Genomic DNA, 25,858 nt, shown 5'->3' with positions numbered 1-25,858 from the left:
TGCTGATGCTCTGTCTCTGTCTCTCAACAATAAATAGATGTTAAAAAAATTTCTTTGCAAAATAAAAAATAAAAATGTCAAAAAATTAGGTATCAAGAGGTCATCCCAGATCTCTTAAAAATCTGCTTTTAAAATAATCATTTCATGTAAGGTGAATAGGTAAAGAGATAGAGAGAGAGAGAGAAGGGAGGAGAGAAAGGGAGGGAAGAGACTTCTGACACTGAAGAATAGCATTCTTTATTCCAGAAAGGTATTAACTTTTTTATTGCCCATATTCTGTAAGGAAATAGATACAAAGTACCAATAACCTTGTAAACTGAAGGGTTCGATATAGTTGTTATGTAGTATTTACTATACTTAAGTTGTATACATCCATAAATACTTATACTGTATGATCAGTACACACAAATTATACCCAAGTTTGATTTCTTCAGTTCAAACTAGCATTTTTAATACTATTTGTACATGCAACTAAGATATAAAAACACTACAAAGTAGAAAGTGATGAAGAAAAGCTCATTTCAAAAAATAGAGTACCCACGTTTCTGACACCACAAAGGTGGTGTTCCTTTAGCCACATGACAGAATAATTCTCAATATGCTTCATTCAAATTTGGCTTCTCGATGCCATGCGACAAAAAATGCATTTTCACAACCAGTTATCAATTAGTGAAATCCACCAATATCGCATATTTGACAACTTTGGGATAAGCAAAAAACAAAGCACTTAGCTTTTCAATTATTTTCTCAAAAATTACATCAAAGTGAGTCATTGTGCTCCAAAAGATTAGAGAAATGAAGTCTTCTAAAGCCCCACTGAGGTCACAAGTCTGAAAAGCTCTGCTGTGAGAATTTTACCCACATTTCCACTGAACAGCTAGTTTTCTTACAACTTGTGAACACACAAAACATGAGATACCCTTCCTTCCTGTACTTTGGTTAAAAAGTGCTTTTCTTTTTTTCCAGAACATATCAAACTCTTGACTCTCATTCTTCTTACCTCAGACTATAGTAAAATTTGCTCTGTCCCTTCCCTGAACTTTTTTAGATTTGACGATTACTGTAAGGAAGATGTATTTAACACTTAAAGCCAGAAGAAAAGCAAATAACCTATAACCTGCTTTCCCAGATGATCTGTGGAAGTTCTTGAAACACTGATCACGTTGTAGAAGAATTTAAAGTCATCTTTCCTCAAATAAACATGATGATTTCTTTCCCCCGGATTTGGCAAAATAAGGTTAACAAAATACACTGCAGATGATCGTTCTAATCTATGATGGGAAATAAACAGTGTCAGGCAATCACAACTGGTTTGCAAGCCCTTGCTGAAAATAAATGTATTGTTAACCACGTAGCTATTAATGTGCCCATATTTGAAAACTAGCCTGTGGAGGCCAAGAGAAAGAGTTATTCTAAATGCGTTTGTTTTCTTTTTTACCAAAGACCATGCAGAGTCTCTGAGGGGTGTGCTTTATGTATTCTCTGAAGAGTGGGGGTGGGGGGAAGTTCTGTGGTGATGACCACACAGAACCAGCAAAAGAGTAAACAATATCTCGAAAGACTGAAGATAGGCCAGAGCCAGAAAGAAATGGCTTTCGATGTAAGCCTCGCCCTTGGCCATGGGAACTTCTCTGAATTCCTCCTCCTTTCTGTAGGCCTAACACCTATCTAACAGGGTTGGATCACATGGAAAGCATCTTTAACCTGCTAGGTATTCAGTAAGTGGTACACAAGATTGTAACTGTTCCTGTGAAACACTACAAACTGCTTTTCATATGAATGATTCTCAAGCAGAGCTGACTGGATAATTCTAAATTCAAATAATTAATGGAAAGCAGGTTCCAATTAGAAATCTTTTTATATTTTATTTTTTAACATTCATTTATTACCCTACAGGCTTCCTCACGCTTCCTTTTTTTTTTTTTCTCAAAATGACTCATTCTTTTGATTTAAGTGTGGTTCCACTCAGAGTCACCTATCAAACATCTCTTTCTCCCAAACACACACACACACACACACACACACACACACACAGCTTTAAATCAGTAAGGACTATTTATTACACTGTCTACTCTAGAATATAGGTCATGAGCAGCTGTATCACCAGAACAGAGTAACCATGGACTTCAAATGGATACTGAATGAAAATGTCATTGAAAGGCTAGAAGTAATGTGATACTAACATGACCAACATGCAAAAAAATGCTAAGGCAGTAACTGTGGAATCTATAATATAAAGTGAGGGATAATGCGAAAAACTCTACAGGAGAAAAATCCTTTTCCTGGCTTTAATTTTTCAAATTTCAGACATTTGCTCAAAAACAAAGATTACAAAGTTGTATGCAGGATCTTGAGAATTCTAGACTTGCCATCAAAGTTTAGGCAGAACAAAAGTTGAATCGCGTAAGTGACATTCTCACCTATTTTGGTTAGGCTGACTATAAAAAAGGCCGTATCATAATCTTCCTCAGCACCCCTATTAGACAACATGTTTCCATGGATCTCATGGATCTAAACCCTAACATTAACTTATATGCTTCCTGCTTTATTGTTGCTGTGTTTGTGAAACATAGCTGACTATCATCTTTATTTATAATCCTTCACAGATTTAAGCAGAAAACGTTCAAAATTGCCTATTATTAAGCCTCCCTGGAGGCTCCTGATCTTAAGCAAACATAAGGTTCCGTGACCTACCAATGAACCTACGGAAGGTATCCCAAATAATTATATTCCGTCACTCTTTTATTTACACTTGACTCTGAAAAGTTCTCAGTTTTTCACATAGATAATCCAGAAAATAAATATAACCCTTGCCTTCACAGGCAGCATTAAAATGAGCAGGAATGTGCATTAATTTGTTATAGTATCTAACTTATGACTTAATTCCCCTACCTTCTGGTTATAAACAGAGCTTTCCTGGCTACAAAACGACTTAAGAAGCAAAAATCATGACACAAAAATTTAAATAAAGGTCACTATTGCCATGAAATGGGGTTTCAGTTTTGCAATCCCTCCACAGTTTCCCACCAGGCCGGGTGGAGTTGTTCTAAACAAGTCTAGAGATATTTACGAAATAAGCTAATACAAAAGGGCAAGACAGCCCATCAGAAGCGGCTCTCTTCCTCTTCCACTGCACGGTGAAGGCCGGGGATGAATTTTAAGAGTTGTTTCCGGACACTTCCCCTTCTGCTTTTCCGGGGCAGGGTCCCAAATATGTTTGAGAAGTTGCCCTCCCACAAGGGGGACATGGATCCACTACTGGCAGTACTAATGCTTCGGTTCCTCCTCGAAGAAGACCTCTTCAGAAAATCGTCCCCATCCCTGGGGACAAAGCACTCATCATCTGTGCTCGTCTGTCGACTGAAGGCTCCCCTGCTTGAGTCCTCAGACACACACGTCTGGTAGCCATCTTCGCTGTCCATCGTCATGGAGCTCAGACAGCTACTCTCGCTGGATAATCGATTCCGGTCCAGGAGGGCAGGGCTGGGCCCAGGCAGGGTTCCAAACAAAACTGATTCATCTATGTCCATGTTCTCCAAACTCGAGCAGTTACCTGAGTCACCTAGAATGCAGAAAAGAGAGTCTACTGTGGAATGCATATGAGCATCACTCCCTTCGAGTAAATACACAAAACTTCTCTTCAAAGGGCGCAAAAAAGAAAGAGTAAAAGTGAACAATATTTTTCACTGAGCTTCACCTATATGAACAAGTGACTTATTTTGAGGCCATTTGATAAACCTTGTAGGGGTGTTTCCCAAACTTTTGTTCATGGACTAGCTTCCATGTAACAGTGTTCCACAGTCACAGAAATGGTAATGCTAAATGAAATAAATTTAAACAAGATTCTTCATATAGGAACAGTTCAACTCATCTGACAGTATGCCAGGGTGACTTGTCAATCTCCAAGAATATAATTTCTTTTTTTAAATTTTTTAATGTTTTATTTTTGTTTTAATGTTTTAATTTGTTTTATTTTGGGGAGAGAGAGAGACAGAGCACAAACAGGGGAGGGCCAGAGAGAGAGAGGCAGACAGAATCCAAAGCAGGCTCCAGGCTCTGAGCTGTCAGCACAGAGCCCAACATGGGGCTTGACTCACAAACTGTGAGATCATGACCTGAGCCGAAGTCAATGCTCAACCGACTGAGTCACCCAGGCACCCCCAAGAGTATTATTTCTTAAACTGAAGTGACTCTGCAACATTCACTAAAATTCTCACAGAAATGGGGTTCTAAAGAATATCTTTGGGGAAAAAAATAAAGAATATACTTGGGGAAATGCTGTCTTATGGACTTCCTCCATTTAGTTGCTCTGATTTTTAGTTACCGTGTTTTTACTTATTTTTTATTTTTTTTATTTATTTTTGAGACAGAGAGAGACAGAGCATGAGCAGGGGAGGGGCAGAGAGAGAGGGATACACAGAATCTGAAGCAGGCTCCAGGCTCTGAGCTGTCAGCACAGAGCCTGACGTGGAGCTTGAACTCACGGACTGTGAGATCATGACCAGAGACGACGTCGGATGCCCAACCGACTGAGCCACCCAGATGCCCCAAGGTACTATATTTTTTAAATAATTATATAATTACTGTAACATAAGTTGAAGTATATGAGAAACACAGTTATATAACCTGCACCTATAGGCTGATTATAGAGAATTCAAAAGGTGTTTAAAACAGAAAAAAATACTTTCCAGCCTCAATATTCCTTGTTTCTTCCCAGACTACTTTAACACCTAAATGCTCTGGAATGCTACTGTGCCCAGAAAACATCCCTGCCCTGAAATAAGTAACAATTCATTTGTACAAGTTGAATTTGATCGGCTTAGCTAAATTTGTTCATCAACCTTTCTCTGTATCTGGGCTCTCCAAACTCAGGTTTTAATTGCACACCAACATCCATCCTGTCTATACCCCACTTGCTTATGTACTACCTGAGTTGGTTGGTATGCTGCTGAAAGAAAGGGGATTAATTGTTGTACCAGCCTGAGAATGACATAATTAGAAGGTGACTCTGCTTCAGGAAAAGAAATAGAAGAGACTTTAGTTTTTTATTTGATCTGCAAGGTTCAATATGTGAGCCCTGCACTGACTAGTCATAATGCTTTCCTTTTTACTAATAAAACCTACTTTACATCATCTGTCAACGAGGTAATGAATTCTTTTTGATTGGAAAGCCATTGAGAATCTCATGCCTCGTGTATTTATTCTAGGCCTAGAAAAAGTAAACTAAAGAAGTCCTTCAATCTCTCAAAAAGAACATGTACAAAAGTGGCTTTATGCGGAGTTGTTTCCCTTGATCCTGAACGAAACACCTTGTCCGTACAAGCCTGTTCCTATAGAACCCCAGAACTGCCTGTACTTATTAGACCAAACCCCATCTCCACTGCAGAATGCTCCAGAAGGGGAGGCAAAGGTTTCCTAAACACTCTCAAGTCTACAGAAATCCAGGAGGTAGCTGGATTTTTATACCTCTGTCCTGCTAGGACACTTCAGACCCCCCCTCCCCAAAAAGAATCTATTAAGAATTGTTTTAATATTAATTTTAAAACATACAAAAGAGAAGTAACTTATATATAAATTTCATTTAAGAGAACAAAATTTCAACACAAACCTCTATGTCAGACATTAGTGCCTAATTATGAATTAAATGTCTTTTTTCCCATAAATAAGTTATGACTTGAAACAGACATTCTGGGTTATAAATGGAGACTTTAGCTCAGTGTTATCTTAAGAAGATATAACCTATGTTTCACACCCACATACTTAGTGGTTTCAGTGAATTATTTGTATATACAAGTTCATTCCTCAGGTTACAGGAGTCACATAGCAAATGTCGCATCAACAAATTTTTCAATCAACCCATTCCCTTCAGAATTCACACAATTGCGAGAGCCATGCATTGACTATTGGGATGATCATTCCGATTTCTGTCTTGGGTTTATGGGCCAAGAAGAAGAGATTCTCTGCACTCGTGTAACTTGTATAATATGAACAAATGACAGGAGCTCTACCCAAGAAGCGTGCTACCATTCCAGCTTCCATAGTTTCTGAGACTCACACAACCCCCGAGCCATAAACATTGTCAGGAATTTAACTCATCTACGGCTCTTCTAAAATCTCCACGTGCCTCTTGCAATTGTGCACATGCATGTGAGCATGTGCATGTTTTCATGTGCCGATGTGTTACACGTATGGAGGAGAGGAGGTGACTGGACTTACTCACCCTCCAGATACATAGGTCACTCCAAAAGTCATGACAAAAAACATACACTAGCATTCCTGATCCATGCCAGACAATTTTTTCTTACAACGATGATAATCTTAAAATAACGTAGAGGCAGAAATACAAAAAAAAAAAAAAGATGAATGTTAGTGTGGTTTCTGAACAGGAAGTCACATTTACCATGAAGCAGACGCTGTTCCTGTAACTGCAGAGATCTGAACTCCACCCATTTTTTCTTCAAGGTTTGCTGATAAAGAAGAGAAAAAGTGTTAATTATTGGGAATCCCCAGTGAAGGTAGCAATTTACTTCTGGGTGTTGAGATTTGTCATTAATTTTTTTCTTCCTTTCTTTCTAGCACTAACAAACCCTCTCATTCATTCAGAAGATTATCTTCTATACAAAAGGGGGATATTGGGAATGCTACTTTCTCAAGAAATAATCTAGTAGCACCAATGTGTTGAAACAATCGACAATAGAAACAATGACTTTTTTTTATTTTCATTTGTTTTAAATATTACATAACTGATTGTTTGGGTCTGTGTCCATTTACTAGCTGTTGAGGCAAGGATTTACCACCTAGGTTTCCCCCACACACAAGATGAAGGCATTCATAGAATCCAGACCCTGGGATTGTCATGAAAATTAAGTAAGTTAGTAGATGTAGAATGTTTGGAACAGTGATTACAACTTAGTAAATGTTCAGTAAATGCCATCATTCTATAAGCCTGGGGCATTAAACCAGTGTTTTCTGCTGCACACCTATTTATCTTTCATACCAAAAAGGGGAAGCTGGCCTGTCTGAAAGGCTTCCTTTGGAGGGCTGAACTTAGAACACTGCTAATAAGGACCCTCACTTAACTGCTTCCTTCCTTGGCTGCTCAGCACGAGAACAGCGTCCCAGGGTGGGAATGAAGTGGCTGCTGTCAGTCAAGACTGCTTAGGAGACCTGGCCTAACCCATCAAAGGGGCTGAGGTGAGGAAAATCAAAGCCAGCCAGGCAGAAACCATCTGACAAGGATAGCTAGAGGCTCATTCTCCCTCACATCCTTTGGCCTTTACCCTACCCCAGTCCTTGCCTGTTGCCATCCCCACAGCAAGCCCAGCAGGCAGGCACAGCTCAGATTTGCCTATGGCCGCTTCATCCCAAAGGAAAGGCAGCCTAGTTGGAGACAGGCACTGCTCGGTAAGAAACAGTCTGGAAGAGGTAGATGAAGGCTGAAAAGAAAGAGGGAAAAAAGCACATCTGGAAGGGGAAAGCCTAAGGAAAAGAAAATAATACACTTACAAGAATATCGTCGAATGCTTAAGGGAAGAATGGCTTTCCTCAGTTCAGGGACTGAACAATCAGTGGGCGGGATTTTCCAAGCCTTGGTAACAGTAACACTAAGCATCAACCCTTAGAGTTACCTATATGATATGCAAGCACTAAATCAAAGCCATAAAATGCCTGGCTCAGTTGATGTCTTGTTTTTTCTACATTATACTTTAGTCAGCATGTCTACGAGATGGCCGGGCTACCTGAATTACAGCTCCTTTTATTTGTGCAAACTGTGGTCCTATGAAGGTCAGAGTTAAGGACCCATGGAGAAAAGAACTAGGATCCAGCGCCTTCCTCCTTACAGGGGTCTATCTCCTGCAAGAGAATAGAGTCCAGGAGAGGAGCACGGCATAGGCTGACAATCAACACTAAACACAGAGAGAAGCTTGCACTTGCTTTCAGAAATACAAAGTCAGGCCTTGCCAAATAGTTATTTTTTGTGAAAACAAACGTTTTAAAATATCTAATCCGTTGATTTGGTCCAGTTATCTAGGCACGTCATCATTTAAACCAAGAAAACACCAGAGTAAAGAGCAGATGTGTCAAAGTGATTAAGAGTTTTTGGTCTCTGTGGAAGCTTCCCTATTTTCCTCAGAATCTGTTTCTGCCTGTTCTTAACATTACAGTGGTATATTTGGACCAACGAGAGCTCTTGCCATCAGAAGAAAATGAAAGCATGTGGGAGATCTAACCCTACTGGGCCCTATTGCCTCAGTGTACCTAGCTCAGGGCCTGGTATGCAACAGCTGCTTAGTAAATATTGGTTGAATGAATATATCAAAGGATGGCTTCCTGAAATCAAACTCAACTCTCACAGACGGGTATTTTGAGTTGGATGTATTTCCAACGTTTCCAATATACGTGAGACATACAGCTAAACATTTCCATCTTTACGACTTTTATAAAGTGCTCTCGTGGATAATACACGGTTTAATTTTCCTAACTGTCCTACGAAGTTCCAGACTAGAAAATAAAGGTGCAATGTACCAAATACTTCCCAAGGGCTACGAACCCAGTAAAAAGCAGAGTTAGATTAAAAAGTAGCCCCTCCAGCTAGCACAGTGGATGTGCTGTTTTCATGTTAAACATCTGAATCAGAGGTCCTGAGAAAGGGAATCCCTGAAGCCATGGCTCAGAAGGGACCACTCTTTCTAAAGAAGAGCTTGTGGCCTCACAGAGTCTTTGAAAGATCAGTGCGTACTTATGTGGGACCCACAAACTAAATGTCATTGTGGGAAGGGGAAGCCAACTTGACCCTGGTTACACGTCAGATCCAGACATTTCTGGCTCGTGACCATGAAAATGAGGCTGAGAAAAGCTGCTAATGGTGGCTATGGCTCATGTAGAACTCGAGCCTAAAGAGGCAATTGTATAAAAATGCAGCCTCATGACCTGAGCCAAACAGGACACTAACCCTCTAGAAGGCATCCACACGGCCAGCCCTGGCTTGGGATTGGGAGCCTTGAAAGTGCAGGGTGGAGGAAACCCAAGCACAATATTGAATGGAAGGGAGAGACCACCATATAAGGGAAATGGGCAATATAAAGTCCAAAGGTATGAAAGACTAGAAAACCGATTGTCAGCACATGGATTCTCTCCAAATAAAATGAAAACGAACAGTGTCCAAGGAAGACTTTAAAACAGGAATATTTATAATCTTCTGAGGAAGAAATGAAACCAATGTTGATCAGAACAAGAAATCTGAAACAAAGAAGTAAAACAAGAACGGATAGACATGAAAAAGAATGATCTGAAAATTAAAAATTAATCCTGGGGTGCCTGGGTGGCTCAGTGGGTTAGTCGTCTGACTTCAGCTCAGGTCATGATCTACCAATTGATGAATTCGAGACCCGCATCAGGCTCTGTGCTGATAGCTCAGAGGCTGGAGCCTGCTTCAGATTCTGGGTCTCCTCCTCTCTCTGCCCCTCCCCGGCTCACTCTCTGTCTCTCTCTCTTTCTCGAAAATAAATAAGCATTAAAAATTTTTTTTAAGAATCAATTAATCCTTAAAGCTGGATGGAAATAACTCATTCTATACAGCATAAATACAACATTACTGAAGACCTAAACAAGAACCTAACAAAGAAGATAAAGTGATACAAAATATGAGTGGTTAGGAAGCAAGGGAAATAAATCAAAAGATTCTAAAATATGTCCAACATGAATTCCAAAAGATAATTCAGGGAATGGTGAAGAAGGTATATTCAAAGAGATCAAGATGATAGTTTTCCAAAACTAAAGAAATTCATAAGTCTTTAGATTGAAAAGATAGTGCATTTTTTAAGCAATATAAATTTAGAAATGAATCCAGACCTAGTCACATTTCAGTGAAACTTTAGATCAGCAAAGACAAAAGAACATCTTAAAAGTCACCAGAAAAAGACAAAAGATTGCCACAAATTGAAATACTGGTTTTTGAAAAGACTCAAAAATAGAAAATCCTCTAGAGTACCATAAAAAAAGGCATAAAAAGTAGTACAAGTAAAAATGGGGACATAATCCTTCTTGTGAAGAAAATAAAAATATGAGAATAGAATTTTTACTATCAACTTATTTGATAAATTTGAAAAATTTGAAAATTTATTAACAAAAAAATTAATTCAATAAAACTGACTCAAACAAAACAAAACAAACAAAACAGAAATCCTGAGAAGTCTTATACTTAATAAGGAAACTGAAACAGAGTTTAGAAGTATTCTCACCAGAAAAGAACCTTAAGCCCAGATGATTCAGATAGTTACAAGAATTCTAGCAGAGAAGAAAAGGGGAAGATTCTTCCCAGCTCACGCTAAGAGCCCAGAAAACATGATGCCAAAACTAAAGAAAGATAGTTTGAGAGAAGAAAAGTGCAGGCCATTTTACCTATAAATGAAGCTACCTTCAAAAATCCTAAAGAATATATTAGCAAATCAAATCTACAATTATATAAAAAAAATGATTGTAAATTATGACTAGGTTGGGTTCTTCTAGAAATGCAAGAGTAGTTTAACATTAGAAAATCTTTAAATGTCATTTGCCATATTGACAGATTTTTAAAAAATACATAAACAGGAGGGGTGCCTGGGTGGCTCAGTCGGTTAAGCATCCGACTTCAGCTCAGGTCATGATCTCGAGGTTTGTGGGTTCGAGCCCTGCATCAGGCTCTATGCTGACAGCACGGAGCCTGGAGCCTGCTTCGGATTCTGTGTCTCCTCCCCCTTCTCTCTGCCCCTCCCCTGCTCACACTCTGTGTCTTTCTGTCTCTCGATAATAAATAAATTAAAAAAAAAATTTAGAAATACACAAACAAGAATAATACATGCAGAAAGCAGTGTTTGATAAAATTTAATACACAAGCACTATAAAAACTACCAGTAAATTTGGTATGGAAGGGAGCATCCCAAATCAGAAAAGTATATTCATAGAGAGAGCTCGTTCCTAATAGGAACAAGTAGGAATTCCCTTTAAAATCAAGAAAAAACAAAGATGCCTATTATTATAGTTTCTATTCAACACTGTATTATAGGCTATAGTCAATGTAATGAAGAAAGAGAAACTGTTATTCTCAACGGTTACTATCTTCATGGAAAACCCAAAATAACCTACAGATAATTTGTTTAAATGATATAGTTTAGCAATAGTTTGAACAAGATAGTTTGAATGACAGCATAAAAATTGACTTTATGTACCTATACATCAACCTCAATCAAAACGTTTATTTTTTATAACGAAACTATAATACAAACAAAAGTCATTCATAGAAAGGGATACATCTAGCGAAAGACATACAGGATCTACTTATGTAAAATTATGAGACTCTGTTGAAAGAGATAAAGAAAACAATTAAAAATGGTAAGATTATGAAAACTTTTCCTCTAAGATCAGGAAGAAGACAAGATGTCCACTCTCACCACTTTGATTCAACAGAGTGGAAGTCCTCGCATGATAATCAGACATACAAGAAAATAAAAGGAATCCAAACTGGTTAAGGAAGAAGTAAAACTGTCACTATTTGCAGCTTGTATGACACTATATATAGAAAACCGTGAAGATTCCACCAAAAACTATTAACACTAACAAACTCAGTAAAGTTGCAGGAGACAAAATTAAAATACCGAAACCTCTTGCATTTCCATACACTAATAATGAAGTTGCAGATTATAATTGCATCAAAAAGAACAAAATATCTAGGAATAAATTTAACCAAATAAGTGAAAGACTTCTACTCTGAGAACTGTAAGACATTGATGAAAGAAACTGAAGACAACACAAACAAATGGAAATATATTCAATGTGCACCCTTTGGAAGAATTAATATCATTAAAATGTCCATACTACCCAAAGTAACCTAAAGAGTCAATACAGAATACAGTCCCTATCAAAAGACAAACAGTATTTTGTAAGTTTATTTATTTTGAGAGAGAGAGAGAAAGTATGAGTCGAGGAGGGGCATGGAGAGAAGGAGAGAGAATCCAAAGCAGGCTCAGCACTGTCAGCACAGAGCCTGACATGGGGCTCGAACCCAGGCACCATGAGATGGTGACCTAAGGCCAAAGTCAGATGCCCAACAAACTGAGCCACCCAGGCACTCTATGAATAGCATTTTTTAAAGAACTAGAATAATCCTGGGGCGCCTGGGTGGCTCAGTCAATTAAGCACCAGACTTCGGCTCAGGTCATGATCTCATGTTTGTGGGTTTGAGCCCCCGCATTGGCTCTGTGCTGACTCCAGAGCCTGGAGCCTGCTTTGGATTCTGTGTCTCCCTCTCTCTCTGCCCCTCCCCTGTTTGTGCTCTATCTCCCTCTCTCTCTCAAAAAATAAATAAACATTAAAAAAAAATTAAGGGGCGCCTGGGTGGCTCAGTCAGTTGACCATCTGACTTCGGTTCAGGTCATGATCTTGCGGTCTGTGAGTTCGAGCCCCGTGTCGGACTTTGTGCTGAAAGCTCAGAGCCTGGAGCCTCTTTCGGATCCTGTGTCTCCCTCTCTCTCTGACCCTCCCCCGTTCATGCTCTGTCTCTCTGTCAAAAATAAATAAACATTAAAAAAATTAAAAAAAAGAACTACAATAATCCTAAAATTTGTATGAAACCACAAAAGAACCCAAATAGCCAAAACAATCTTAAAAATGAACACCAGAACTTGAGGTATCACAATCTCAGATTTCAAGATAAACTAAAAAGCCAAAGTAATCAAAACATTATACCAGCACAAAAATAGATACATAGATCAATGGACTAGGATAGAGAGCCCAGAAACAAACCCATACTTATATGGTTACTCAATCTATGACAAAGGAGTTAATAATATACAATGGGGAAAAAATAGTCTTTTCAGTAATTGGGAAAACTGGACAGCTACATGCAAAAGAATGAAACTGGACCACTTTCTTATACCATATAAAAAATAAACTCAAAATGGATTAAAGACCTAGATATGAGACAGGAAACCATAAAACTCCTAAAAGGAAACATATGTAGTAATCTCTTGGACATTGGTCTTAAAAACATATTTTTGGATATGTCTCCTCAGGCAAGGGAAACAAAAGCAAAAATAAATTATGGGGCTACAACAAAATTAAAAGCTTTTGCTCAGCAAAGGAAACCACCAATGAAGCAAAAAGGCAACTGAATGTGAGAAGATATTTGCAAATGATATATGCAACAAGGGGTTAATATTCAACATATGTAAAGAACTTCCATAATTCAACACCAAAAAGCCCCAAATAATCCCATTAAAAATGGGCAGAGGGCCTAAATAGACATTTTTTTTCCAAGGAAGACATACAGATGGCTAATAGACACATGAAAAAAAACACTCAACATCAGTTATCATCAGGGAAATGTAAATCAAAACCACAATGAGATATCATTTACATCTGTCAGAATGGCTAATATAAAAAACCCAAGAAATAAGAAGTACTGGGGAGTATGTGGAGACAAAAGAAACTTCATGCACTATTGGTAGGAATGCAAATTGTGCAGCCACTGTGAAAAACAGTATGGAGTTTTCTCAAAAACTTAAAAATAGAGAGGTGCTTGGGTGGCTAAGTTGGCTAAATGCCCCACTCTTGATTTTGGCTCAGGCTATAATGTCACAGTCCGTGAGGTCGACCCCCAAGTAGGGCTCCGCACTAACAGCTTGGAGCCTGCTTGGGATATGCTCTCTCCCCCTCTCTTTGTCCCTCCCCCACTCACGTGTATGTTCTCTCTCTCTCTCTTTCTTTCTCTCTCTAAAAATAAATAAACTTAAAAGAAATAGCCAAGATATATAGGCACCCTAAGTGTCCATAGAGAAATGGATAAATGGTGTCCATAAACAGTGGAATATTATTCATCCACAAAAAAGAATAAAATCTTGCTATTTGTGACAGCATGGATGGACCTAGAGGATATTATCTAAGTGAAATAAATCAGACAGGGGAAGACAAATAGCACAGGATTTCACTCCTATGTGGAATCCAAAAAAATTCCACAATCAAACAAACAAACAAACAAACAAACAAAACAAACAAACAAAAAGAAACAGATTCAAAAAATACAGAGAACTGGTGGTTGCCAGAGGGGTGGGGAGTGGGAGGATGGGCGAAAAAATGGCAAGATCGTCTGTCACTAAGAAAACTCAATACCATACAAATGTCAAGCATTTTGAAATTGAGCTATCTACATAAAATGTGGTATCAATCAAAATTCTAAAATGTACTTACAGAACTTGACAATCTGATTCTAACATTTATATAGATGATCAAAGAACCAAGAATAACCTGGAAGTTTTGCTCAACGGAATACCAATATTTAAGGTAAAATAACTGAGTTTGAGATAAACAATGGATTGGAATACGGAGGCCATAAGAAAATCCATGCATATATGAAACGTGCTTGAAAACAGAGGCTTCTCTGCAGTTCAGTTGGGGGAAAAGACGGACTATAAAATAAGTAGTACTGAGAGAACTGAGTATTCATATGAGAATCAGAGAAAATTAGAATCCCATCTCAAATCACATATAAAACTTAACTCTAGATGCATTCAGAATGCAAGTGTAAAAAAGAAAAACTTTAAACCTTTTAGAAGAAAATATAGAAAGTGCAGATTACCTACAAAGGATAAAAAAATAGGAGATCTTTCGTAAACAAAAATATCAAAGGCGCAATACATTTAAAGTGCTCAGGAGACAGAGCATCAGCTAAGAATAATTCAGTCACCTCGCAAAACTCTCCCTCAGCAGTAGCAGTGAAAGATTTTCTTGACAAAGAAAGACCTACTTACCCTTGCTAAAAGCAAGTACTACGGCAAAAAAAGAAAGTAAACCCAGAGGTAAGGAACAGAAAAAAACAGCAAGCAGGCCAGTTCAACGTATGAGTGTATTTGTTCACTACCAGATATCTGCAACAGAAGCCTGTAGTTTTTCTTTCTAAAAGTTGATAAAATTCTCCAAAGGCAAGCAATAATAAGAAAGATGGGGTCTTAAACCGACATTTAAACATGTTAACGTTCTTATGATGTTCTATGAGAGGATGGGTATATTGAAGAAATTCATGCATCGTTTAAAAAAATAGGTAAGTATGAATATTAAAACTTCAAGAGAAAACATTGAAGGAGGAGAAATTGCTTAGAAACATGAAACGTGTTTTTTACAGGAGAATTCTTTATTCTGTGAAATATAGTCCTATTTGATCAGTCATACTTTAAATAACACCACCAGTTTATTTTGTACATTTCTTTCCTTTTTCTACAAAAGGTTGAAGAAGCCAGGTTTATTTAACAACAACAACAACAACAACAACAACAACAGCAAAAAGATGCTCACGAATACCCTCTTTTACAAAAACAAATTAAGTTTTGACAGTTTTAAAACCTAAATAGGGGAGCCTGGGTGGCTCAGTCAGTTAAGGATCTGATTCTTGATTTCGGCTCAGGTCATGATCTCACACTTGATCCAGCCCTGAATTGGGTTCTATGCTGAGCCTGGGGCCTGCTTGAGATTCTCTCTTCTCCCTCTCCCTCTCCCTTTGTCCCTCCCCATTTGCACTTATGCTCTCTCTCTCTCTCTCCCAAAAAAAAAAAAAAAAAAAAAGCCTAAATGTAATTTACATTTACATTTACATTTAACTGTTTATTACATACAAAATATTCATGATAAAATGTTAGAAGCATTCCCTTTAAGGTCAAGAACAAGAAGATTATCACTCTTGAACAACATGGGGGGGTTGGGGCACTGACCCCTGCACAGTAAAAAAATCTACATATAACTCTGCACTCCCTAAAAACTTAACTACTAATAGCCTACCGTTGACTGGAAGCCTTAATAATAACATAAACAGTTAGCACATATTTTGTATGTTATGTTACATACTGTACCCCTACAATAAAGTAAGCTGAATCCTTGCACTTCAAACCTTTGTTGTTCAAGGATCAGCTATATTTGAATAATCAGGGAGTAAAGGGCCAAACCTTTCAGTATCTGCAGATAATATTGTGTCTAAATAAAAAAAATCTAAGATAATCTACAAATATATTGGAATAAAGAGACTTCAGCAAGACTACTGGATTTAAAATTTACACAGGGGCACCTGGGTGGCTCAGATGGCTAAGCATCTGACTTCAGGTCATGATCCCACGGTTTGTGGGTTTGAGCCCCACATCAGGCTCTGTGTTGACAGCTCAGATTCTGTGTCTCTCTCTCACTCTGCTCCTCTTCTGCTCACTCTTTCAATCTCTCTCTCTCTCTCTCTCTCTCTCAAAAATAAACATTTTTTTTTTATTTACACAAAAATAAATAACAACAACCTAAAAGATCTTTTAAAAGTAAAAGATCGGGGCGCCTGGGTGGCTCAGTCGGTTGAGCAGCCGAGTTCAGCTCAGGTCACGATCTCGCGGTCCGTGGGTTCGAGCCCCGCGTTGGGCTCTGTGCTGACAGCTCAGAGCCTGGAGCCTGTTTCGGATTCTGTGTCCCCCTCTCTGTGACCCTCCCCCATTCATGCTCTGTCTCTCTCTGTCTCAAAAATAAATAAACGTTAAAAAAAAAAATTTAAAAAAAAAAATAAATAAAAATAAAAAAAAAATAAAAGTAAAAGATCATATTGGAGCGCCTGGGTCGCTTAGTCGGTTAAGCATCCAACTCTTGATTTCAGCTCAGGTCATGATCTCACGATTCATGGGATCAAGCCCCCCATCGGGCTCTGGTCTGACAGCACAGAGCCTGCTTGGGATCCAATATCTCTCTCTCTCTCTCTCTCTCTCTCTCTCTCTCTCTCTCTCTTCTCTTCCCCTCTCTCCCACTCATGCATGTGCACTCTCTCTCTCTAAAAATAAATAAACATAAATAAATTAAATTACAGTTAAAAGATCATATTTATTATAGCAAGAAAACTTAGAAGGTACATAAGAATAAACATAATAAAAGATATATAGAAGTGCATGAAGAAGTTATAAAATATTTTTGAAGTACATAAAAAACCTGATTTAAAAGATCAAGTCCTATGTTTGAAGTAGGAAAAGTGAAAACCATAAAGATGTCAATTGATATTTATTCTATAAATGCCAATTCCCATCATAATCTGAACAGAGGAATTTTTAAAGAAATTTTACAAATTAACTCAAAATACAGCTATAAGTACAATAACAAGAGTACAAAATCAGTGTTGATACAGAAGGAAACAGAGGTTATCGATGAACTAGATGTGGGGGGAAGGAGGAAGAATACAAGATAAAACAGAAACAGTAACTCTACCCTCACCGGCGCAAAAATTAAAATGTACACACTTCAGGGGCGCTCAGTTGGTTAATCGTCCAACTTTGGCTCAGGTCATGATCTCACAGTTCGTGAGTTCCAGACCCACATCGAGCCCTCTGCTGTCAGCACAGAGCCCGCTTCAGATCCTCTGTCCCCAGCTCTGCCTCTCCCCCACTGGCACGCACATGTGCATGCTCTCTCTAGTTCTCTCAAAAATGAATAAACATTAAAAAGAAAAGAAGTACATGCTTCACAAAGAAAATTGATAAACACCAGCTATTGTTAAACACAGTCCAGGCAAGCAACCTGCCTGTAGTAGGCCGTGTGGTCTCTGCTTAGACTGACCCCCTCACTGCCATGCAGGGGAGATCTCTGGGATAAAGAGATCATTGCAATCTGTAGGACCATGACTCACATGCACATAGGTGAGGGCTGTACTTCATGGCCTGGCAGAACCTCACCCATCTAGCAAACTGAGATTTTCAAGACCCCCAAAAAGCCATCCCAGGGAATTGTATCTAAACATCCTGCAATATGCACTGTCTCCTGAAAACTTAATTTTTTTTTTTTTTTTTCCGCTTCAGAGTTGATTGCGTGTTGGCCAATGAAAGTAGATTCAAGGACAACCACAGGAGCAGAGGGAGATGATTTCTGGAGGAAGAAAGAGGCTGAACAGAAAGACACAGAAGAGGAAAGTGGAAAAACAAAACTTCTAGGCCCTCCTGCAAACAGGCAACACGGGGGAAAAAATGAAGAAAAGACCAGCAACTCCTCCTTTGTTTCTTCCCCAAACAAAATGTAAATCAAGAGAGATCACAGGTGCATGAATGAAAAGTTCTTCAAGTGATGTGCCTTCCTGTTGCTTTTCTGAGCCTCACAGAAACACGGAAGGAGGAAGGAAGAACGTGATTTGCACTGGCTTGTGGAATTTAATATTCCTGTAAAGGTAATTGTGTGGCTCTTGATAATTCAGCAGTTTAGACTCATCATGACATTTCATCTTCAAGGGCTATTTCAATTCCTCAAATAGATTTTTATTCCACCACTCACACGTTCAAGGATGAAAAAGGTACCTCACTGTATTAAATTAAATTACCTTTAAAACTTGTAGCTTTGCTTCAAGCTCTGTTCTTTTGAGAATCATTGTTCCATTAAGAGTCTCTATCCTGTTTTAAGAGAAAGGGAGGGGGGAAGGGAACAGCATGAGTGATTCTTTCAAACAAGTACCATCCTTGTAGATTATGCCACTTTGAGCACAGACTACACTTAAAAAAGCAACATAAATGTTATTATTTTCATGGCACTTCAAGTATCTGCACCTAGGCGGAATCTTCTGACAGTATTCAGAGAAAGAAAATGGAACAAAAGCAACACAAAAACAAAATGTCCCCTAGAGAGGGAGGTTGAAAGAAAAGATACTGTTTAACTTGTAACCCGTGGCTCGCTTTATAGATGCCAGCGTATGGCAATGATTGTTGTTCTCTAATGGAATCTATTCTTATGGTCTCTGACTGAATCACGTATTCTATTTGGTGAATATTTACTGGGCATTTACTGTGTGCCAGAATTTAGATAGTCATGCTTAGCATGAGAGGTCCAGCAATGAAACCAACATGCAATAGGGATTTTCAAACAGTGGTAGCAACATGCTCTTTCTTGGAAAAGGGAAACATCCTTTCTTTCCTGGGATGCTAGGGACCTTTACTCTGTAAATTGACTTAATTTTGCAGCTCGAACAAACAGAACCGAAACCACTAAGAGATAATAACCTTCATATGACTCTCACATCTTGGAACCTTTTAAGTTTATAAACCTTAATCCTAGCATTATCAGTTTGATGCTGTTCTTTTCTCCCTATACCAAATGCCTTTCTAAAAATAAAAGGACGTGTTCTATCCTGAGTGATTTGTTTTGTGGGCTCATGTTGAGGCCTTTATTTTGACTACTAAGTCAGCAATCTGAATAAGGTAACAAATTCCATGTGTTAGTCACACACCTAAATATTTTTAAAGTATTGGTTCAAATTCCTTCTGACAAATAAGCTGTAACTATTAAGATTCAGGAAATCTTTCAAGTCATGGGGGAATAATAGCATTAAATATGGAGACGAACTTTTCTCTATTTCTAATAGCATCATTCCCAAGATAATGAAATGATAATGAAAGCCAAGATGTTGTCTCCTTTCTCATTAGGATGGTCTTGTCTCTGGTCACGAGTGAGGATCCCTATGAATCTGTTTCAGTGGGAATTTTAATGCTGACCTGAGCTGAACAAGCAATAAATGTCTATGTGCCAAACCTCAGGAATACACTGGTCACCCTCTTCAGTATTTATACAGTTGTCTCTCATTTTCCTGACGTCTGAATTTCCATTTGTCTCCACCCACTACTCCTTAATTACATACCTGCGTTCTACCCACTTCAACCATTTGGAACACAGCCTCCTGATTCTAACTGCCACCATTTTCCCTGGGATTCTATATGGCTCCAACCATATAGATTCAAGTTTCTCTGGAGTAAAGAGCTCCTTTACCCTGAACTCACAGGATCCACAGAGCTGGACCATCAGGAGTCCCACACACAGTAAGAACATCTTTGAAGCTTTAGACCAGAATAATTGAAGAGCATCCAGGGGATTTTCTATTGGCAGCTTGCAATGAGCAGCTGTGGGGTAGCTGAAGAGAACAGATCTTGGCTTCCAGAGCGGGTGGTCAAATCCTAGCCCAGTCACTTACTATATCATTGATCTTAATTCCACCTAACTTAAGCTTCAGGCACTTGCTCTATAAATAGAAATAAAACTAACATCACAAGGTGGCTGTGAAGGATGAGCGAGATAATGCACACACACCCCACCTTAGTCAGAATAAATGCTTAAATTACTTAGCCTGACAAGACCCATGCTCTGCCCCCTGGCCAACTCCCTGCCTTCATTTCTTATATTCTCCCTAATCTACCAACCACCCATCACACTGGTTGTTTCTCTATCTCTTGGACATGCCAAGCCCATTTTGAGAATTCACAGACCTCTCTCTTTGCCTGAAAGGCTCTCACCAGAAGTTCACATGACCATCCCTTCTTTTTCCTTATGTCTCAGCCCAGATTTCCCCTCCTCAGGCAAGATCCCTCTAAACGCAGGTAGAATCCTCTTACTCAGTATTCTACCCCGTTCCTCATTTTACTTTCTTAATAGCAGGAACCAAAAGTTGAAATTTCAAAATTACTTATTTTGAAGGCTTTCCTTGTCCATCTCCCTCCACAGATAATAAAGCACGACAAGAGTCCTTGTCTTTGTCTCTCCTAAGCCTATATCACAAAGCTGGAAACATAGTATTTGCTCAATAAATATCATTTGAATGACTGAGGAAATTCCATCTTTTAACTAATTACTGAAGTCTTATTAGGCTCTAAAGGATGGTATGGTAGAAAATTCAGTCAAATCTCTAGTTGGGAAGGACACTCTCCCATGAGTAAGTCTGGACTATTAGTAAGTGTGAGCGTGTGTCGCAGGGCAGGGAGGGTTGACCAGAGTTTTCTTCCTGCTAAATGGAACACTAGAAGAGAAAAACAATTGGCTTGTGGTGTGAGAGTAAAAAACTCAGCCCTCCTAACCTTTTATTTGTTCTAACCACAAGATTATATCAACCATGGAAGCTGGACTAATTCCTCTCTATCCAAAGAGAACGTGGTGCCAGTTTAGTTGAATTTAACATTAAGATAAATAAATAAATAAATTTTCTAAATGCCATCCCTCCCACACAGATGTTGGGGCTATTGATGTCCTCTGACTTTAGATGTTGACAATACTTTCAAGTTTGAGGAAACCTTGAGAAACAAAAGGGACTGATAATACATGTCTGTACCCGATCCCAAAGCTTTGGTGCACTGCCTCCCTTCTTGTGATCCTGAACAAAAAGCCTATTCATTCACTCAACAGGCATTGTGAGAGACCATAACATTTCTGAAGCCCCATGGGAAGCAGATGGATAGTTACGTTAACACGTTTCCTGAAGATCTGATCAGGTCAACGACTTGTTTGTGGGTAAAGCCTTCCGTGCTCACACCATTGATATTTGCAAGGACATCACCTGGGAGATGCCAAGAAAAGTGAGTGTTAAAACACTTGCTTGAAGAATCCCTCCTGACATGCAAATAAAACAAAACAAGCAAGCCCCAAACCTTAGCAACATAAAAGAGGGAAGAAAATTCAAAGCAGCAATCACATCCTGACCTTCGGTAGCATAAAGATTTCTTTTCTTGCTATTTAAATCATTCCCAACATGAGCAAAGTTATAAATTACCAGTTTGCAGGCCAGCGTAGTGGGCTGGGCTATCCTCCTGTATTTTGCAAATCAGAGTGCACATCTCAGAAGAGCACATGTTCTGGTTCTGGAGCCTGTAAGTCTAAAAATTCAAGTGATACATAATTATTATTCAAAAAACTCAAAATCTATGTGTCAAAAAATAAAAGGGTGTTGATTACGCAGCAGAACAGGTAAAGGTACAAAGAACAATTGGAAAGGCTTTCTTGAATATAAACTGAATCAAAGGTACCAGTCCTGAGATTCTATGATGAAATCTGTAGCCAACCCTTTTCATTAAAAAAAAAAAAAAATCCAGGGTGAGACTAAAAGTGGGATAAGACTGGCTCAAGATTTTCCATTTTCAAGCCTGAGAGACCACCTGATGCTCTCATTATTACATATCTATTAAGAAAAATTAGGTTTCTTATTTCCCAATGGGATAAAACAATAGTAGCCAAAAAGCAAAGAGAAAAATCTCTGTGTGGTTCTCCCAAGCTAAAGCACTCATTACAAGAGCATATGGAACAGTACACATCCAGGAAGGGAGATGTGCCAACAATAATTATTTTAAATCAGAGCTCTGCAAATAATGACAATCTGCCCTGTATTTTTTCAAAAGTGCTATAATTGACGTGATTACCTTCTTGTCTAAGTGCTCTCTGGTATGCCTGCCTGAATACTCACCGGTTCATTAGTCACTCAACTAAATTAGAAAAAGTTATGCTTCGTCTCTTGCCTCAGTTTGTCAAAAGCTTGGTTTTGTTTTTATTTTTGTTTCAAATTGTACCAAGAACACTCCATAAATATTGCTCGATATAGTGGCCCAGTGACCTATAACAAACATATTTTTCTTTTGCACACATTTAAGTTACGAAGCCTAGTTCCATTTAGAATCAAAATCAGTATCTGAGTTGAGTAATCTGATTCCTAAAGTTATTCCTATTACAGTACTGCTTCTCTGTGGAGAAATTAACACCTGATGTTCACTCCTTATTTTACAGACACACAGACTCCAGAACCAGAAGTCAATCATGTGCATGCAACTCCTAGAAACTTGACTTAGTTAACATCTAGGGTATCTCTATTTGCTCTGCAAGGCATTTAGAATCCCTATATCATAAAGGTACCAGGGACCTTTAAAGGTCATTTATTACACTTCCCTCTATGTCAGATCCCTTTAACAGCTTTTCTGCCAGGAAGTCTTGCTACAGCCTGGACCCTTTCAGGAATGAAAAGATGATCTAGTCCATGCGGTACATGAACCAAAGCTCTAACAGTCACTCCTCTGGGAAACCACCGTTATAACAGCTCTTATTAGCAGTGAGAATCTGCCCTCCAGGTCCAGTGATCAAAGTGAGTACAATGAGGGGAAACATGTTGATTTACACAGCCAGCATATATGTGCACAACCAGTGTAAAATTTGTGGATTGAGGACAGAGAAGAAAAGGCAGAAGCCCCATAGTTCTGGATTGAAATAGTCAAATAATCCCCCCCGCCCCCCTCACACACACACACACACACACACACACACACACACACACACACCTAGTCTTCTAGTTCCCATTTTTAGAAGCCAATGACAGAACAATCCCCTGCATTTCTCAGAGATATAAAAGTCACATTGCCCTCTCTCAGGCCCAGTGACCTTTATTCTAACACCTGCCATTGTTTGATCTACTGGTACCGGGCACGTTACTAAGGACTTTATATGACGTATTGTTTCATTTGAAACTCCTAAGAATCCCACCAGGCAGCACCGAGAGAACATGAACTTGGTGTGTATGAATCTAACATTTGTGTTGCTATCAAACTGTGTGACTCTCACTAACAGTATAAAACTAGCACCCAGGGAAATGCAAAGGGGATGTGTAGTTTCTTTGCCAATGTGCCCTTCACTTGGTAGACCAGAACCCAAATACATGTTAACCATGGGTGCACGATGTGGATACATGAGGCTCTATCTGGTCTTCAAAAAATTCCCAGAGTATTTCCCCTATTTGATGACTACTGTAAATCTTAGGACTGTTAAAGAATAGATTATGGTGTGGGGACGCTTGGTTGGCTCAGTCGGTTAAGCGTCCGACTTCCACTCAGGTCATGATCTTGCTGTTCGTGGGAGCTGTGGTGACGGCTCAGAGCCTGGATCCTGCTTCAGATTCTTTGTTTCCCTCTCTCTCTGTGCCTCCACTACTCTCTCTCTCTGTCTCTCTCAAAAATAAATAAACATTTAAAAAAAAAAAGAATAGATGATGGTGTGGAGCTGGCAATGGAAAGCATATACCAAGAGGAAATTGGCAGAGGACTGGGTTCCTGCTTTACTGGAACACACTGCAGTTCAGAAATAAAATCATTAACTCGTGTTTATCTACAAAGGTTCTAGCTGCTGTAACCTGCTGTCCACTAATGATAGTTTTGACTTGTGCTCCATGTGGTGTCAGCATTCATGGTATGGGGGAGAAACATGGGGAAACAATGACATATATCATAGAAGAGTTAGAAGAAAATCCTCATTTGTTACATTAAATAGGATAAGTGAGTAGTCATCGATCTTGTTTCCAGTAGCAACTGCTACATACCCTCTGGATAATTCTCATTTAAAAGCAAGCACAAAAGGCAGTGTCTCCACAGCAGAGAGAGAGAGCGTTTCATATGAATGGGGAGTAAGAGAGAGTACTATGCTTCTAAAACCTCATAGAAGAATCATAGATGTCACCGAATTTAAAAGTAGAATAGTTCAGGGGCGCCTGGGTGGCTCAGTCGGTTAAGCGTCTGACTTCGGCTCAGGTCATGATCTCACGGTCCGTGGGTTCGAGCCCCGCGTCGGGCTCTGTGCTGACAGCTCAGAGCCTGGAGCCTGTTTCAGATTCTGTGTCTCCTTCTCTCTGTGACCCTCCCCCGTTCATGTTCTGTCTCTCTCTGTCTCAAAAATAAATAAACGTTAAAAAAAATTAAAAAAAAAAAGTAGAATAGTTCAGAAAGTAGAAAGTATCTTTCTTCTTCCTATAGCCTTCTCCCTATTCATTATAGCTAGGGTTCCATTTGGTTTCTTTATTCAGAAGGCATGTTTTACTTATTAGCAGTTTCCTGTTCCTAATCTTCAAATACACAGCATCTTTCCAATTTGGGGGCTGATATTCAGTCACCAAAGTTTTTAAAATTTTTTTTTTTTCAACGTTTTTTATTTTTATTTTTGGGACAGAGAGAGACAGAGCATGAACGGGGGAGGGGCAGAGAGAGAGGGAGACACAGAATCGGAAACAGGCTCCAGGCTCCGAGCCATCAGCCCAGAGCCTGACGCGGGGCTCGAACTCACGGACCGGACCGCGAGATCGTGACCTGGCTGAAGTCGGACGCTTAACCGACTGCGCCACCCAGGCGCCCCTTTTTTTTTTTTTTTTTTTTTTTTTTTTTTTCAGTCACCAAAGTTTTTTGAAAGCAGCACCAAAGTTAAGATCTCAAAGCTGATGTGCACTATAAGAATACGATTATGCAAAAGAATATGATTATCTAAAAGAAATGCCAAAGTGTGATGGAGGAAAAAAAACAATAATACATAAGCTATTACTGTTGCACTTAATTGGACTGGACTTCATCTGACCTAACTCACCATCTTTACAAATATGGCCATGAAAAAGCAGAGAGCAAATAAGAAATGAAATTTTTAAGCTATTAGAAATTGAAACCTATGGGGCTCCTGGGTGGCTCAGTCGGTTAAGCGGCTGACTTCGGCTCAGGTCATGATCTCGCGGTTCGTGAGTTCGAGCCTCGCGTCGGGCTCTGTGCTGACCGCTCAGAGCCTGGAGCCTGTTTCCGATTCTGTGTCTCCCTCTCTCTGACCCTCCCCTGTTCATGCTCTGTCTCTCCCTGTCTCAAAAATAAATAAAACCTTAAAAAAAAATTAAAAAAAAAGAAAAGAAATTGAAACCTATATGAGGCACCTGGGTGGCTCAATCAGTCAGGTGTCCGACTTCTGCTCAGGTCATGATCTCATGGTTCATGAGTTAGAGCCCTGCATCAGGCTCTGTGCTGACAGCTCAGAGCCTGGAGCCTGCTTCGGATTCTGTGTCTCCTTCTCTCTAGCCCTCCCCTGCTCACGCTCTGTCTCAAACTCTCTCTTTCTGTCTCTCTCTCTCAAAAAATAAATAAACATTTATTTGAAATGTCAAAAAAAAAGAAATAGAAACTTACAAAGACTGTTAGAAACTTCCTAGAGCAGGAGACAATATGCAGGTAGACCCAAATGTTCTAAAATGTTTCAAATAGTAATTATAAGGTGTTGTCATTAAGAAAAAAGTCCAATTTTC

General features: G+C 39.1%; 1 protein-coding gene across 4 annotated transcripts in view; it reads right to left on the bottom strand.

Annotated features, from left to right (window-relative positions):
- Nucleotides 1-218: 218 nt before the first annotated feature.
- CYTIP (cytohesin 1 interacting protein) overlaps nt 219-25,858 on the bottom strand; it is a 78,527-nt gene continuing 52,887 nt past the window's right edge. For all 4 annotated transcript variants that reach the window (XM_058715220.1, XM_058715219.1, XM_058715217.1 and 1 more), the window contains 5 exons: nt 21,551-21,653; nt 21,244-21,337; nt 18,347-18,416; nt 6,401-6,467; nt 219-3,562 (listed from right to left, as the gene is read on the bottom strand). In XM_058715220.1, the coding sequence (XP_058571203.1) occupies nt 3,105-3,562; nt 6,401-6,467; nt 18,347-18,416; nt 21,244-21,337; nt 21,551-21,653 (792 nt within the window). In that variant the 3' untranslated portion in view covers nt 219-3,104. The remainder of the gene's footprint in view (nt 3,563-6,400; nt 6,468-18,346; nt 18,417-21,243; nt 21,338-21,550; nt 21,654-25,858) is intronic.

The sequence above is a fragment of the Neofelis nebulosa genome, chromosome 2, assembly GCF_028018385.1.
Source record: "Neofelis nebulosa isolate mNeoNeb1 chromosome 2, mNeoNeb1.pri, whole genome shotgun sequence".
Classification (NCBI taxonomy): Eukaryota; Metazoa; Chordata; class Mammalia; order Carnivora; family Felidae; genus Neofelis; species Neofelis nebulosa.
Note: the sequence above shows the minus strand (reverse complement) of the source record. Positions and strands in the feature narration are given on the sequence as shown.